The sequence below is a fragment of the Carcharhinus amblyrhynchos genome, chromosome 12 (assembly GCF_965287045.1).
Source record: "Carcharhinus amblyrhynchos chromosome 12, sCarAmb.v2.hapA, whole genome shotgun sequence".
Taxonomy (NCBI): domain Eukaryota; kingdom Metazoa; phylum Chordata; class Chondrichthyes; order Carcharhiniformes; family Carcharhinidae; genus Carcharhinus; species Carcharhinus amblyrhynchos.
Genome location: NC_137335.1, coordinates 6,924,995 through 6,942,992, shown reverse-complemented (window position 1 = coordinate 6,942,992; position 17,998 = coordinate 6,924,995). Strand labels below are relative to the sequence as shown.

The following is a 17,998-nucleotide window of genomic DNA, read 5'->3' as shown; positions in this document are numbered from 1 at the left end:
GTTAATTGTTAGTTAATTAAGAAAGTAGTTAACTAAATAAAATAAGTAACATTGGCTGGATTGGTGAGATGTGCAGCTGTAGAAAGTGGGGGTTTCTGAATGGCAATGTGACTCAGGACAAACCAACCTACAGAAAGTGTAAGCAGCTTGAATTCGGATCAAGATTATTGACCTGGAAGCCAAACTGCAGACGCTGAGCAACATAAGGGAGGGGAAGATATACCTGGATACTTTGTTCCAAAAGGTGGTCACACTTCTTGGAATAAGATTTTGTGATGCTGTTTTGGCCGTAGCACCATGGTACAGGAAGCCATTCAAGTAGGAAGAACGAACAGGAATGCAGTGGTAATAGGAGACAGTTTAGTGAGGGTCATTGATACTGCTCTCTGCAACAGAGAGCAAGAGTCCAGAGCAGTGTTTTGCCTGCCTGGTGCCAAGGTTTGAGACATTTGCTCAAGGCTGGAGAGCAATTTACAATGGAAAGGAGAACTCAGTTATTGTAGTGTACGTAAGTACCAGTGACATTAACAGGACAAGGAAAGAGTTTCTTTATAATCAGTGTGATTTAGGAATTAGGAAGTGGCACCTCTGGATTATTACCTGAACTGAATGCAAATTGACACAGAGCAAATAAAATTAGAAAAATGAGTGAGTTGCTCAAAGACTGGTGAGGGGGAAGTGGGTTCTGGTTCGTGGGTCACTGGCATCAGGACTGGGGAAAGTGGGGGCTTTACTTTTGGGGTGGTCTACATCTGAGCTGTGCTGCAACCGATGTTCTGGCAAGTTGCATATCAATGGAAGTAGAGAGGGCTTTAAACTAAACAACGGAGGTGAGGGATCAAGTTTGAGTAGATGTAACAAATCAAGGAATAGAATCAAGGCAGGAGAGCAAAATAGGTTCGGAGAATGGCAGGAACAGAGAGAAAAAAAATAAAGTGTGCATCAACAGTCAAGGCTAGATTCAGCAAGATAAGAAAAGGCTCTGTATCTGAATGTGTGTAGCATTCATGACAAAAGTATATCAATTGAACAATGCATATTGCAGTAAATAAATACGATCTGATAGCCATTACATAGACACGGTAGCATGATTGCAGAGAATTGGGTCCTGAATGTTGAGAGGTATGTGATATGATATTCAAGAAGAATAAGAAGTGAGGTAAAAGTGGAGGGGTCGCACTGTTAATTAAAAGTGCCATTGGTGCAATAGTTAGAGATGACCTTGTTTCAGGAGGTCACAATATGGAATCAGTTTGGGCAGAGCTGAAGAATAATCAGGGTAAGAAGTCACTAGTGGGAGTGAGCTACAGACCCCCTAACAGTAAGCACAACGCAGGACAAAGTATACAAGAAGAAGTGAATGTGGATTACAGGGTCAACAGCAGGGCCCTCAGGAATGTGGAAGAACAGAGAGATCTTGGGGTTCATACCCACAGATCTCTGAAGGTTGCCACTCAAGTGGATAGAGCTGTGAAGAAGGCTTATAGAGCGTTAGCATTTATTAACAGCAGGTTTGAGTTTAAGAGTCATGGGGTTATGCTGCAACTATACAGGACCTTGGTAAGACCATATTTGGAATATTGTGTGCAGTTTTGCTCACCTCACTGTAAGAAGGATGTGGAAGCATTGGGGAGAGTGCAGAGGAGATTTACCAGGATGCTGCCTGGTTTGGAGGGTAGGTCTTATGAGGAAAGGTTGAGGGAGCTGGGGCTTTTCTCTTTGGAGGAAGGAGGATAAGAGGCGACTTAATAGAAGTTTATAAGATGATGAGGGGATAGATAGAATGGATGTCCAGAGACTGTTTTCTCGGGTAGCTGTTACTAGGGGGCATAACTGTAAGGTTCATGGTGGGAGATATGGGAGGGATGTCCGAGGTAGATTCTTTACTCAGAGAGTGGTTGGGGTGTGGAATGCACTGCCTGCTGTGTTAGTGGAGTCAGGACAATTTAGAAACTTTCAAGCGGCTATTGGATAGGCACATGGAGCACACCAGAATGATAGGGAGTGGGATTGCTTGATCTTGGGTTCAGACATAGCTCAGCACAACATTGAAGGCTGAAGGGCTTGTACTGTGCTGTACTGTTCTATGTTCTAAATGTTGGGGGCTTGTGATAAAGGGGTGGCAATAATCGTGGGTGATTTTAATCTGCATATGAAGTGAAGAAATTGGATTGGCATAGTAGCTTGGATGAAGAGTTCAAAGAATATTTTTGAGATAGTTTCTTAGAGCAGCACATTAAGGAACCAACCAGGGATCACTTGTAATCCCTGGTAATGCGACAGGATTAATTCATGATCTCAGCGTAAAGGTACCCCAGGTAGCAGTGCCACAATATATTTGAATTTTACATCCAGTTTGAAAGGGAGAAGAGTGAGCCTAAGACTAATATATTAAACTTAAATAAGGACAACTTTGTGGACATGAAAGCTGAGCTAGCTGAAGTGAATTGGGATACAAGACTAGAGGGTAGATCAATAGAGAAGGAGCAGCAGACTTTAAAGGGATATTTCTGAATATTCTGAATAAATGTATTCCTACTTATAGAAAAATTCTTGGAAGCAGACCCACTATCAGTGAGCAACAAAAGAAGGTAAGGCAAGTATCAAACTTGGCTTGCAACTGCATAAAGATGAGTGGCAGTTTAAATGGTTGGTCAGGATATAAAGAACAGCAGAGAATGACTAAAAGGTTAATCAGGAGAAATGAATTAGGGTATGAGATGAAGATAGCTGGAAATGTAAACATGGATATAAGAATTTTATAGGTAATATAAAGGAAAAGAGTAAGTTAAGTCACTCTAGAGAATGACAATTGGGAGTTAATAGTAGGTAATAAGGAAATTGTGGATTAAATGAACAAATATTTTGCTTCCATTTTACTATGGAGGCTAAAAAAAACACTCCACTAATAACTGTAAATCGGGAGGTGGAAGGGAGAGGAGAAGTTCGTGAAATTGCAATCACTAGGAAAGCCTTACTGAGTAAACTGATGGAGCTGTGGATAGCAGATCTCCAAGTCCTGATAGACTTCATCTTTGGGTCTTAAAAGGGATAGCTAATGAGGTACTAGATACCTGGGTATTAATTTTCCAAAACAGTAGATCCTGGAAAGGATCCATCAGACTGATCATGAATGACCATGCAACCATTGTGTATTGTTGGAAAAACCCATCTGGTTCACTAACGTCCTTTAGGGAAGGAAATTTGCCATCCTTACCTGGTCTGACCTACATGTGACTCCAGAGACACAGCAATGACTCTTAACATGCCATTTGAAATGGCCGAGCAAGCCACTCAGTTCAACGACAACTAAGAAAGGGCAATAAATGATGGCTAGCCAGGGATGCCCATGTCTCACAAATGAATAGAAAAAAAATGGCTTTTTCTGCTCCTGTATTGTATGTTCATATGCAAATCAAAGGTGTGTGTAATCTAGTTGAAGTACAGGTAGAGTTTTAAAATGATACACATTTTTTCAAATTCAGCAACTTTACATTTTTCCCAAGAAACTATTTTTGAATAATGTCTTCCCCTCATCTTTTGTCACTTGTCACTCGGTGCACCTAATCATTTGCACACAGATCAAAGTTGTTAAAGAGTTCAACATATTAAATTCAGCTATTCAAACTTCCATTCACAACTTGGGTTAGTATAATATTTTATGCTGTAGGTTAGCATGGAAACCTGTAATAGAATTTTGGCGTCTAAACTCCTGGTTGTCTGTCACATCTGACACTACTTAGTCTTTGGATAGACTGCAGGATAGCACACCCTTTAACTCAGACTATACTGTTGCACTTTGTATGAGAGAAAAAATAATATTTTCCATGGTCTGTCTTCAATTTGCACGAAGTGCAACAACAGTGACAAGAATACTGGAATATTCCACACCCTGCACTCTTCCATTCTCATTGTTGGAGAAGGGCGGCACAGTGGCATGGTGGTGCTGCCTCACAGTACCAGTGACCCAGGTTCAATTCCAGCCTTGGGTGATTGTCTGTGTGCAGTCTGCACATTCTCCCCGTGTCTGTGTGGGTTTCCTCCGGGTGCTTCGATTTTCTCCCACACTCCGAAGATATGTGGGTAGGATGATTGGCCATACTAAATTGTCCCTTAATGTTAGGTGGATTGGCAGGATAAACAGGTGGGATTACAGGGTTAGGACCTTAATGGGATTGTTGTCAGTGCAGTCTTGATGGGCTGAACGGCCTCCTTCTGCACTGTAATGATTCTATGATTCTAAGACTGTACCCAGTGATTATGAGCTCTGCAATTCATGGGGCTGAGGGGTGGGCAAATGACAGCTGAGATTTAATGTAGAGTTTCATTCTAATAGAACATGGAGAGGCAATATAAAATGAAGGGTGCAGGAGCAGAGGGACCTGAGTATGTATGTGCATAAAACATTGAAGGTAGCAGAACAAGTTGAGAGAGAGGTTAATAAAACAGCAAACTAGGTTTTATAAATAGTAGCATAGACTGTTAAATTCATATAAAGCACTGGTTTGGCCTCAACTGTAGTACTGCGTCCAGTTCTGGACATCACACTTTCAGAAAGACATGATTACATTAGAGAGAGTTCAGAAAAGATTCATGCATTTGATTTGCATTCATTTATTATTGTCCCATGTATTAGTATACAGTGAAAAGTATTGTTTTCTGCCTGCTATACAGACAAAGCATACCGTTCATAGAGAAGGAAAGGAGAGAGTGCAGAATATAGTGTTACAGTCGTAGCTAGGGTGTAGAGAAAGATCAACTTGGTGCAAGGTAGATCCATTCAAAAGTCTGATGGCAGCTGGGAAGAAGCTGTTATTGAGTTGGTTGGCACGTGTTCTCAGACTTTTGTATCTTTTTCTCAATGGAAGAAGGTGGAAGAGAATATGTCTGGGGTGCATGGGGTCTTTATTCATACTGGCTACTTTTCCGAGGCAGCAGGAAGTGTAGACAGTGTCAATGTGTGGAAAGCTGGTTTGAGTGAAGGATTGGGCTTCGTTCGCAATCTTTTGTAGTTTCTTGCGGTCTTGGGTAGAGCAGGAGCCATGTCAAGCTATGATATGATCAGAAAGAATGTTTTCTATGATGCATCTGTAAAAGTTGGTGACAGCCGTAGCAGACATGCCAAATTTCCTGAGTCTTCTGAGAAAGCAGAGGTGTTGGCAGGCTTTCTTAACTATAGTGTCGGCATGGAGGGACCAGGGCATTTTATTGGTGATCTGGATACCTAAAAGCTTGAAGCTGTAAACCATTTCTACTTTGTCCTCATTGATGTAGTTGGGTGGGGGTGGGGGGCATGTCATTCACTATACTTCCTGAAGTCAATGACTATCTCCTTCGTTTTGTTGACACCGAGGGAAAGATTATTATCGTTGCACCAGTTCACCAGATTCTCTATCTCTTTCCTGTACTTCATCATTATTTGAGATCTGGCCCATACAGTGGTGACTTTCAGCAAACTTGAAATTGAATTGGAGGTGAATTTGGCTACTCCATCATTGGTGTATAAGGAGTATAGTAGAGGGCTGAAGATACAGCCTTGTGGGGCACCGGTGTTGAGGATGATTGTGGAGAATCCTTAATGATTGCAGTCTGTGGATTCAGAAATTCAGGATCCAGTCACAGAGGGAGGAGCTGAGCCTCAGACTATGGAGTTTGAAGATGAGATTGTAGGAATAATGGTGTTGAAGGTTGAGCTGTAGTTGATAAATAGGAGTCTTTGTTATCCAAGTATTCCAGGTTTGAGTGCAGGGCCAGGGAGATGGCGTCTGCTGTGGACCTATTGCAGCGGTAGGCAAACTGTAATGGATCCAGGCAATCTGGCTAGCCAGAATTGATTTGTGCCATGACTAACCTTTTGAAGCATTCACAATGATGGATGTCAGATCACTGGGCGATAGTCATTAAGGCACACTCCCTGACTTTTCTTTGGTACCGGTATGATGGTCGTCTTCCTGAACAGAGAGGGACCTCAGATTGGTGTAAGGAGAGGTTGAAGATATCAACTGATTGTAGAAATAGATTGGAGAAACATAGCAACATAGAAAAACTACAGAATAATCAGGCCTTTCAGCCCACAAGTTGCAACGAACATGTCCCTTCCTACTAGGCGCACTTATAACCCTCTATCTTACTAAATTCCATGTACTTATCCAAAAGTCTCTTAAAAGACCCTATCGAATCCGCCTCCACCACCACTGCCAGCAGCCAATTCCACACACCCAGCACCCTCTGAGTGAAAAACTTAGTCCTGACACCTCGTCTGTACCTATTGTCCAGCACCCTAAACCTGCGTCCTCTTGTGGCAATCATTTCAGCCCTGGGAAAAAGCTTCTGAGAATCCACTTGATCAATACCTCTCATCATCTTATACACCTCTATCAGGTCACCCCTCATCTTTTGTCTCTCCAAGGAGAAAAGACCAAACGCTCTCAACCTATCCTCATAAGGCATGCTACCCAATCCAGGCAACATCCTTGTAAATCTCCTCTGCACCCTTTCTATGGCTTCCACATCCTTTCTGTAACGAGGCGACCAAAACTGAGCGCAGTACTCCAAGTGGGGCCTGACCAGGGTCTTATACAGCTGCAGCATTTTCTCCCAACTCCTAAACTCAACTCCTCGACTGATGAATGCCAGTACACCATACGGCTTCTTAACCTCTACCTGTGAAGCTGCTTTGAGCGTCCTATGAACCCTGACCCCAAAATCCTCCCGATCTTCACACTGCCAAGAGTCTTACCCTTAATATTCTAATCTGTCATCCTGTTTGACCTGCCAAAATGAATCACCACACACTTATCTGGATTGAAGTCCATCTGCTACTTCTCCGCCCAGTCTTGCATCCTATCAATGTCTTGCTGCAACTTCAGACATCCCTCCACACGATCCACAACACCTCCAACCTTTGTGTCATCAACAAACTTATCAACTCATCCCTCTACTCCCTCTTCCAGGTCATTTATAAAAATCACAAAGAGCAAGAGTCCCAGAAGAGTCCTTGGGGCACTCCACTGGTGCCTGACCTCCATGCAGTAAAAGACCCATCTACAGCCACTCTTTGCCTTCTGTGTGCACGCCAGTTCTGAATCCACAGAGCAATGTCCCCTTGAATCCCATGACCCCTCACTTTCTCAATAAGCCTTGCATGGGACACCTTATCAAACGCCTTGCTGAAGTTCATATAAACCACATCGACTGCTCTTCCTTCTCAATGTATAGACACATTCTCAAAAAATTCAATCAGGCGCAAAAGGTATGATCTGCCTTTGACAAAGCTGTGCTGACTATTCTTGATCATACTATACCTCTCCAAATGTTCATAAATCCTGTCTCTCAGGATCTTCTCCTTCAACTTACCAACCACTGAGGTTAGACTCACTGGTCTATAATTTCCTGGGCTATCATTTCTCCCTTTCTTGAATAAAGGAACCACATCCGCAGTCCTCCGGAACCACTCCTATCTCCATTCATGACGCAAAGATCATCGCCAGAGGCTCAGCAATCTTTTCCCTCACCTCCCACAGTAACCTGGGGTATATCCCATCCGGTCCCGGTGACTTATCTAACTTGATGCTTTTCAAAAGCTCCAACACATCCTCTTTCTTAATGTCTACATACTCGAGCTTTTCAGTCCACTGCAAGCCCGCACTACAGCCATCAAGATCCTTTTCTATTGTGAATACTGAAGTAAAGTATTCATTGAGTACCTCTGCAGTTTCTACCAGTTCTACACAAACCTTCCCACTGTCACACTTGATAGGTCCTATTCCTTTCACATCTTATCCTCTTGCTCTTCACATACTTTTAGAAAGCCTTGGGAAGTTGGGACTGTTTTCCCTGGTGAAATGAAGGTTGAGAGGAGATGTGATAGAGGTATTCAAAATTATGAGGGGTTTGGACAGAGCAGAGAGGGAGAAACTGTTTGCATTAGTGAAAAGATTGAGAACCGTTGGGCACAGATTTAAGGTAATTGGCAAATGAAGCTGTAGCGACACGAGGAAAATCTTTTTCGTGTAGCAAGTGCATCTGGAATTCCATGCCTGGGAGTGTGCTGGAGTTCAGTCGAAGCTTTCAAGAGAGAATTAGTTTATTATTTGAAGAGGAAAAATGTACAGAGCTACAGGGGAATGGCAGCAATGAATTGCTCCTTCATAGTCAGCACTGGCCTGATTCTGAATGGCCTCTTTTTGTGCTGTGACCATTCTGTGTGTGCTTCACAATTCTAGCAGGATATGTGTGGAGGAATATTAGCTCCAAAATATTTGTAAGATGAAATTAAATAACATAAATTAAGATTTAGCTGATAGTTTTGCATTGTGTACTTTTTGTTTTGATTAATCCAGAGAACCGAGGAACAAGACACTGGTAAGGCTGCACTTGGAATACTGTGTACAGTTCTGATCACCCTATTATAGAAAGGATATTATTAAACTAGAAAGATACAGAAAAGATTTATAGGATGCTACTGGGACTTGATGGTTTGAGTTAAGGGGAGGTTGGATAGACTGGGATTTTTTTCTCTGGAACGTAGAAGGCTGAGGGGTGATCTTATAGAAGTCTATAAAATAATGAAGGGCATAGATCAGCTAGATAGTCAATATATTTTCCCAAAGGTAGGGGAGTCTAAAACTAGATCATAGGTTTAAGGTGAGAGGGGAGAGATACAAAAGTACCCAGAGGGGCAAATTTTTCACATAGTGGGTGATGAGTGTCTAGAACAAGTTGCCAGAGGTAGTAGTAGAGACGAGTACAGTTTTGTCTTTTAAAAAGCATTTAGACAGTTACATGGGTAAAGAGGGATACGGACAAAATGCAAGCAATTGGGACTAGCTTAGGGGTTTGAAAAAAAGGGTGGCATGAACAAGTTGGGCCGACGGGCCTGTTTCCATGCTGTAAACTCTATGACTCTGTTTTAATGGCCGTGCTTATGCTCATCATGTCAGGAACCTTTCTCTGAAAGGCTGCACCTCATTCACTGAAGGCTCAGCTACCTCTAGAGCCTTAGCCACTCAAAGACAACAGATGCCTAGTTTTCTAGCTTATAATGCATTATAACCAATTACAAAAAGTATTGTCACATCTTACTCTGATAGAAAAGGATATAATGCATCCCCAAAACAATTCAGGAACTTTGTATACACATGAAGTAGGTGTGAAAGGCATATTATGGCAGCACTTGGTTATATCAGATGAATTGTTCAAAATATGTTTTGTACTATGCATTGATTTTCACATTTATTTTCTAGGGGAAAATTTTCGACTTGCCTCTTATTTTATAAAGAGATATACAAACTTGCGATGTGTCACACAGAAGCAGCATTGTGGTATGTACATATTTAGGAATGGTAGAAGTTTAATCACATTTTAATGGGAAAATGTTTCGTATGTTTTGCACTTCCATAAGTAACTGAATAAACTGAAAATGCTATGTAGAATTAAGATGAATTATTCATACTTTAGTGTTCTACGTAACTGTTCTCCATTCTTGTTTTGGTTGGATTTTCTTTTCTGTACTTTAACGTGGAAGGAAAACTGAGGAGTCAATGAGTGGAGAATATGACAGGAAATAGAGGATAACCATTGAATAAGCCAGCACTCTGGCCACATCACTGACAGACAGGCAGCATCCTACAGTTGTTCCATAGAAAACAGGAAATCATATTCAGACTGGGCTAGGAACTGCCTCAGAGTCACCCAACACCACAAATCCATATTGTAAATTGGAAAGCTGCCACTAAAAAGCCATTAATGATTGCATAAAACCATTGAGGAACCCTGCAGGGCAGATTTGGGTGGAATCCCAACATATGGCTAAAGTTTTAAATGACTATTTTGCATCACTCTTCAGAACTGAAGATGACGCCAAGTTAATAATGCTGCGATATATAGCTGATGCTAAAATTATGTGTGTAAAAGTGAATGTGAAAACTTAAAGCAAACTGAACTGTGCTATGCTGCCTGATACATGTGCTGGCTCATATATGTAGTAGTCGCTGAGATCTCAGATTGTTCCCACCTACAGGGAAGAGGCCTGCATGATGCCTATATTTAAAAAAGAACAATGAGTCAGTGCTAGGAAACTGCACGTCTGTTAACTTCAGTTGGCGGTACTTTGTTAGAAGGGATTATTGGAGATGCTTTATGTTGAGAAAGGGTTATTAGCAAATTGCCAGCATGGCTTCTGCAAAAGGAATCTTACCAATTTGGATTTTTCAGAAGATTACAAAGTTGATAGATAATGAAAGCCTGGTCAATAGTGTGTATTAGATTTTAAAAAATGCTTTTGATAATAGGCAGCACAAAGGCTTCTAAGTAAGATTGTACCTTGTGAGATTTGTTGTGAGATCTCCAGTTGGTTAGTGACTTGGTTGTACTTGTATAAGGGAGTTAATAAAAGTGGTGGTTTTCCATTGGGGAGTCCTGCAGGAATTGCTTTTAGCACTGTTCACTTTTTATTATCCATTTGGATGTTGGCATCAGGAAAATGCTGAAATGTGGATGACTAAGAAACATGCAGGAGTTAGGAGCTTTGATGGAAAGAAATGCAGGTGGACGGAGACACAATGAAAGAATGCTGTCCCCCTCCCCCCAAACTCCTGACATTTCTTTTTCAGTATAGATACGTGCATTGTGAACCATCTTGGGGTGCGAAATTTCAAGTTTGTAAACTCTATACAGGATTGCACATTCAAAGCTGCTGAATGGGAGAAGAACCTGGGAGTTATGGTGCATGAATCTTTTAAGGTTCAGTGGCTGGCCCTGGAGAATGTTGTGGCGAATTATTAGGATACTTGTAAAAGGTCTCGATCTGGAGTTACTGTACCTAATTTTGAATCTTTCACGTCTGCCAAAGCCCTGGGAAAGATTAAAGAGAGAATCTAAGTACCTTAATAAAAGCAAATTTCTGCAGATGCTGGAATCTGAAACCAAAAGGGTCATCTGGACTTGAAACGTCAGCTCTTTACTCTTCCTACAGATGTTGTCAGACCTGAGATTTTCCAGTATTTTCTCTTTTGATCTAAGTACCTTTGTTATCAGGACAGACTTAGAGAACTGAACCTTATTATTTTGTAAGAGACTTTGAGGAGAATATGAATAAAAGCTGTAAACTGATGAAGGAATTAGATTCTGTTCTTTAGTAAAGGTTATTTGAGTTAGAAAAGCAAGGGGCATCTAAGAGACATCAATAAGAATTAGCTTAGGTGGTAGAAGTACTTGTTCTATGATTACTGAGTGTGGCAAGTGTTCGAAAGAGAACTGTGGTGGAAGACATCATGATTTATGGATGATAGGTGAGTTAACAAATCCCAGTGCTGGAGCTTATTTGATAACCATCAGAATTTGGAGCATAATTTCCTGCATCCCCCTTATCCATATCCTATCCCTCCCCTTAAATTGGCCAACCATCCCCCTGAAGCTTATGTTACCTTAACAGTGGTGGGATGGATGACTGGCAAGTGTGCAGCAATGGGACAAGCTTGATGGACTAGCTGGTCTTTTTCTGCCCTTTTTCATATGTTCTTCTTTCCCTATCTGATTGTGTGGTTCCAGAGTGGCATTCAGGCCACCATGCCCTCCACTGTAGCTGTTTTGTTCATCACAAGGTTACGTCACATCAAACAAAATATTAAAACAATTATTATACTTACATAATTTTTTAAAATAGGAATATTTTAAACAATAAGAAATCACCAGACTGTCTATTTTTTTAAGCTATATTAAATTTAGTCTTTTTATTTTTAAGAATCTGAGAAACCACCAACTATGTTGACTGTGCACATGTTAAGCATCATTTCATAATCAGACTACACATCTAAACGATATACAGTAAAACCTTTGTTAGCTGGTATGCTCAGGGAATAGGTGGTGCCGTTTAAACAAAAGTGCTGATTAACAGGAAGTTACATTACTCTGGACACAAGACAAGGTGCAGTATATTTTTGCTCAGGCACAATAGCCACAACTGACCCAATAATAATTTCAGTGTAAAGCCCAAGAACTTCTGCATACTTGCAATCCATTATTATTAGCTTTTTTAAAAAAGAATGCGTTATCTGAGCACTGGAAGTGATTTGCTTATAAAAACATCGAGCTGTCAGACGTGGTTACTATAAAATTTTGGTCAGTAGAAGGATTAGTGGTTAAGTTAATTTACAAGGTAATATTTACATCAGATTGCTATTTAAAGATGTATCAGCCTCTAAAATTTTCCTGATGTATTCCTGGTTGATAGATGTGTAATTTGTTCCTATAAAGTCACTTTAGCCACTAGTTTACATAAAGCATTAACCTATTTAAAATAAATGAGTTAACACCTCCATTGAAAATAACAGATGTAGAAATGTCACATCATTGTGCAAAGCATTCATCTATTAATGTCTCTGATAGTAATTTCTATTTCTTAGTTTAAAATGAGGAACAAAGTGAAGTAATATTCATTGCATTGAAGGTCACTGAAAATCCTAAAGGAATAAATTTGCATATACGTTTGTGATGTTTGGTATACTCCTAAAATTAGCACAAAAGGAACCCAGTATATTTTATGTTTATTTTCTATCAGGTTACTTTTAATGTTGGTGTTTTCAGTTACTTATCATTTTGAATTCATATTTGTTTTTTGCCTGTGGGAGCCACAACATGGATACAGAATAAATTAACATTTGCTATATTCAGAGTGCATGGTACTGATTTTTTTACGAACAAGAATTGTTTCTGACACATCCTTTCTAGCTAGTCTGAAGACTGAATAATATGTAGGCTGACTGAGTGAGCTAAGCTTGCAAAACTTTATTTGAGCTGATCACTCTATGGAGGTCATAAGTTTGAATGACCTTAAAGGATTAATATTAAAAATGTATTAAATATCTGTAAATAGAGTGTGATATCTAAACTTTATTCATTACTTTTATCAGAGTGAATACCTGAGAACAATTAAGATTATATTTTATAATGTGTCGCAATGAAGACATGATGTTCTACTGTAATACTTAACAGATGGATAGCTGGTAATCGTCTGTAGTCAAGTTATTAGTAGCACCGTTACACTCAGTCAGGATTGAATTAGTATCAAAAGTAATGATAAATTAAAACAAAATATTTTTATAAATTCAAATATGGTTTGAAATTTTAGGCAATCGTAACTAAAGAATGAAGGAATCCCTCTTTCCCCCATCTTTTTGTTTTAATCACCATTCATTTTCTCTCTGTTAATTTATAAAGCAAAAAAAATTCTCATTCACATCTAGTACTTGTGACAAGAGTTGCCTAGGTTGATAATTTTCTCAGAGTGCCTTCAATTTTTTTTGATATTATACCCGCTTTCCCTTAAAACCAATACACCTTTAGCAGCTTTGCTAATTTTCTTGCATAACCCCTTTTTAAACTTCCTTCTGTAACTTTCCTATATGTATTCATCATAGGTTTTATTTTAAATATTTGCTCCATTAGTATTCTGTGTTTCTTTTCCCGTTTCAAATTTGATTTAATCGCCCTCGTCAATCATGGAACCGCAGCTTTCCATGTATTCCCTTTGTTCCTTTGGAATATGCTTAATATGTACTATTCCTGTCTCCTGTATCTAACTGTTTTTAATTGCTGATGTACAATGTTATTTGCTAATTTGTACTTTTGTCTCAATATGTCTTATATAAGGATTAGTGTGTATTTTTATGAATATTTTACGGGCGGCATGGTAGCACAGTGGTTAGCACTGCTGCTTCACAGCTCCAGGGACCTGGGTTCGATTCCCAGCTCGGGTCACTGTCTGTGCACATTCTCCTCGTGTCTGCTTGGGTTTCTTCAAGTTGTTCCGGTTTCCTCCCACAGTCCAAAGATGTGTGGGTTAGGTTAATTGGCCATGCTGAAAAATTGCCCCCTTGTGTCCTAGGATGCTTAGGTTAGAGGGATTAGCGGGTAATAATATGTAGAGAGTAGGGCCTGGGTGGGATTGTGGTCGGTGCAGACCCGATGGGCCGAAGGGCCTCTTTCTGCACTGTAGGGTTCTGTGATTCTATTCTTTTTATATATCTATTTATATGTGTTATATTTTTGTATAAAATATGTATATTAAATATATGGGCACTTGCTTTTTTTAGTCAAGTGCTCTTAGTCCTCATTCTTCTTTTTCCCTTTTCTGTTCTTTATTAAATCTATATATATAGTGGTCTGTACTTCACAAATTTTCCCTATTTTCGGATCACTTACTTTCTCCATTTAATTAGCCAGATCTGGTCAAGAAATGTTTCCCTCTTGGAATAATAACATGTTGATTGAGATAACAATTCTGGACACAGCGCAAAAAAACTTTTTATCACAAATGATCTTCCTGACACAATATATTTTTGAATAATTAGAATCTCCTCTTTGTATTTTTTTGAATTCTACATTATATTTATGTCAGATACATTCAAAGTCATGCTAAAAGCCACACTACTATCGCGGGCTGATCTTAAGAGTAGGCCGCTCCAGTTAAGCTTGAATACTCGGAACAATTCTCATTCTTTTACCAGATGTCGCCGTCTGGACTTCAGAGCCAAGAATGATCTACAGTTAGCTGGGCCTGTACTGACTGTGGGCTGGCAGGCCACCCTCTTTCTCACTTGCACTAGTAGGTCAGACTCCCACACTATTAAGTGAAATATGCTGAATGAACAAGGAAATAAAATTACTTATCTTTAGAGCCTTCATCATTCTTAAATATCCTTTATATACTAAGATGAATGCCCCCATTCTTTTTGGAATTTATTGTATACTTTTACCATGTTCTATTTTCTGCTTTCTGTAGGGGAGAATCGATTCACCAGTTCTTTCACATAGCAAAAAGGGTGCCTTCATTGGTATTTAAAATATAATAAATAGGCTATATTCACATTTGAAGATAGAAAAAAATATTCTCTGTTCTCCCTCATTTCCTTGCTATAAATCAGAATTATCTTGAAAGGATTCAAATACCTGGATTATCCCATTCTCCCTAATGCGATTGAACTTTTCAAAGTCGTCTGTCAATTGTGTCATGTCTGGGTTGTATGGGGTGAGGGAGAAGGTGTATGGCAGGCAAATACAAAGGTATGTGAAAGCGTCAGTACATTCCCACCAAATATGTGGCTCTGCACAGAAGATTTGTTGGCATTGAATGGTCTGTGAAACAGCAGTACTACAGCAACTATTTGTAATTATACATGCCTCTAATGTAGCATTATGCCACAAAGCACTTTGCAGGAGTGCTCTAAAGCAAAATTTGACAGCAAGGCACATGAAGACATATTAAAGTTTGGTCAAAGAGATAGGGAATGCACAAAAGGCCAGAATTGGAGGAACACAGAGATCTTGGTGATGGGGAATTGGGGAAGAGACAGGTCTGATGTGAGCGGTTTTAAGTCTGTAGGACATTGCAGAGATAGGGAGAGGATGAGACGAAGCTTTTGAGGCGAGGTAACAACGAGCAGCATTTATTTTTGCGTACCTCTTGCCAGTGCACTAGTTCTGTAAAAGGAACTTCTTCCCTTTCCTCCCCTTCCCTCCTCCCCTTCCCTCCTCCTTTCCTATTGTATTTCCATCTGATTATAGCACTGCTTCTCTTGCATCTGATATTGCCAAATTCCAAATGTGTTTTCAGTGTTGAAAGTTGTTTCTTAGCCAACCTAAGACTCAGGAACCCGAGTCTGTGCATTTTAGAGACAAATTTACTTTAATGCTAACGTAAAAATTTAATCATATTCGACATTTGAGGAGCAGAGTTTTGTGTGTAAATTGTTAGAAATCAGCCTTGTTGTGTTCTTTGTGTGGGTTTGAAAGACAGTACAATCATTGGCAGAAAACTTTCATAACTTGAAATACATATTAGATTACCATTTTGGGAATACTTTAGAGGAAGTAGTCTAAATTATTTTTAAAAGTTAATTATATTTCATTATTTATGGCTGAATGGAAAAGTTATTTGTTACTTTAACTTAGTATGATATATTTTTTTCCTTTCTTAAAATTTAATGTTCCCACTCACAAAATCATAGAATTCTACAGGGCAGAAGGATGCCAATCAGCCCATCAAGTCTGTGCCGACTTAACATCTCACCAAGGCCTATCCCAATCACCCCATGTATTTACCCAGCTAAGACCCTGAACCTACACATCATAGGACACTAAAGAGCAATTTAACGTGACTAATCCACCTAATCTGCACATTTTTGGAGTGCTGGAGGAAAGCATAATACCTGGAGGAAATTCATGCAGACATGGGGAGAATGTGCAGACTGCATACAGGCAGTGACCCAAGGCCAGAATTGAACACAGGTCCCTGGCAGTGTGAGGCATGCTAACCACTCCCGTTTCATGTTTACATGTCCACCATAATATTGCTAATATTGATGAGGTTTGGTGCAAGCATTGCATGAAAACATCATGTGAAAAATGTAATCTTCCCCTTTATAGGACTCTACATATTCCCTGATCGTTTTGTGGTTTGCATAACTCCATGTGAAACTGGTCCAAAGAATGAAATGGCTGAGGAACCGATTACTGTATGTATTTTTTATAAAATTTCTGAATTATGATACTGGTTTGTCAAACCTCATAATAATGTTGAATATTTTGTTACTTTCACAACAATTCACTAACGTTTGAACTTTTGAAAGAAGCTGCACTCCTATTAGCAAGGTTTAGGTATGTTACACATTGGTAAAAGTTTGCAGAGCTCAGTTCCCATTGAGAACCTTGCTAGATTTGAAGGTAGTGCCACAAAACTACAAGGCTGCTTTCTGCAACCTGTGTTCCCACCAAAGCTCCAATTTGGGAATGAAGACTTATAAAATTTCTTCCTGTATATTTTTTTTCTTTATGTGATAGCAATGGATGTCAAGTTTAGGTTTATTGGAACAGAAGGCAACATATGATTTTAAACCTGGGTTTAAATCAAGATGATGTCATTCCAGGTATACTTTGATTCTGTTTGCTTTTTAGTTTAAGCTATATCTATATAGAGAAATATTTTTGCATCCTGTTTTGCAGTTTATAACAAATCAAAGGCTGTGTGGGTATATTAGTAGTGGCTAAACTAGCAGGTAACAAATAAAAAGGTGCAAAACTGATCTAATTGACAACTCCTTGCTGATCTTCTTGTGTGAAGAGCTGCCTGTCTCACACTTCATATTTGATCTATTTATAACTTCTAAACAGGAAGTCAGAATGACCTGCGTGCTCTGAAGCAAAAGAATGTCATGTATTGAATAGAGACAGCTGCCTCCATTTATTCGTGACACATGTAATACTTGATACATAGAAGTTGTTTAACCCTTTTTCCATAATGTAAGTGGGAGTGCATACTTCACTGAAGTCACCAAGGTTTTATAAATGTTTATTTCATTACAATTTATATAGCATTACAAAACACTTCCATTTGAACAACTTGGAAACTTAAGAATTCAATAAATTAAAAGGTCAAGTTTTTTCATAATCTTTCTGTACAAAATAGAAATGCATATTTTAAGTATAAACATTAAGTATTGCAACAGTAATGGATTATTAAATGAAAATGTTTACTACTCTGTGTTCTTATTACATTATTTTGGAGATAGTAGTGGCAGCTGGTGGTATTATTTATTACCTTGAGGCATAATATAGAAGTGTTGTGATCCCTAATTTAAACCTTTGTATTAAATATATATTCATTTTGCAATGAGTTAAATTTCAGCTTTATAGTAAACTAAAAATAGAAATAGTCTTTCTATACACACTGAAGTTCTATGTATCAACAGTGGATCTGTACCAGTAAATAATGTCTTAATTGAAAAAATATATAATCTGGGATTAGTACTTCAAAAGGAATTAAATTAAATTTACAGATACATTACTTATGGCAAGCCTTGTTTTAAAATGTTATCTTTATATTAATTAGCCAAATCATAATCAATGTGCTTTCTGAACTGTGTGGACAAATGCCGAGTTTACTTATAAGCGATAGTTAAAACTGGCTCTTTGAAATGTTAAGAAGTAGGCCCTACAGCTA

General features: G+C 39.1%; 1 protein-coding gene across 1 annotated transcript in view; it reads left to right on the top strand.

Moving 5' to 3' along the window:
* slx4ip (SLX4 interacting protein) overlaps positions 1-17,998 on the top strand; it is a 114,224-nt gene that overhangs the window by 74,331 nt on the left and 21,895 nt on the right. Inside the window, 2 exon segments of the mRNA XM_080199722.1 lie at positions 9,246-9,323; positions 16,426-16,514. Of these exon segments, the coding sequence (XP_080055848.1) occupies positions 9,246-9,323; positions 16,426-16,514 (167 nt within the window).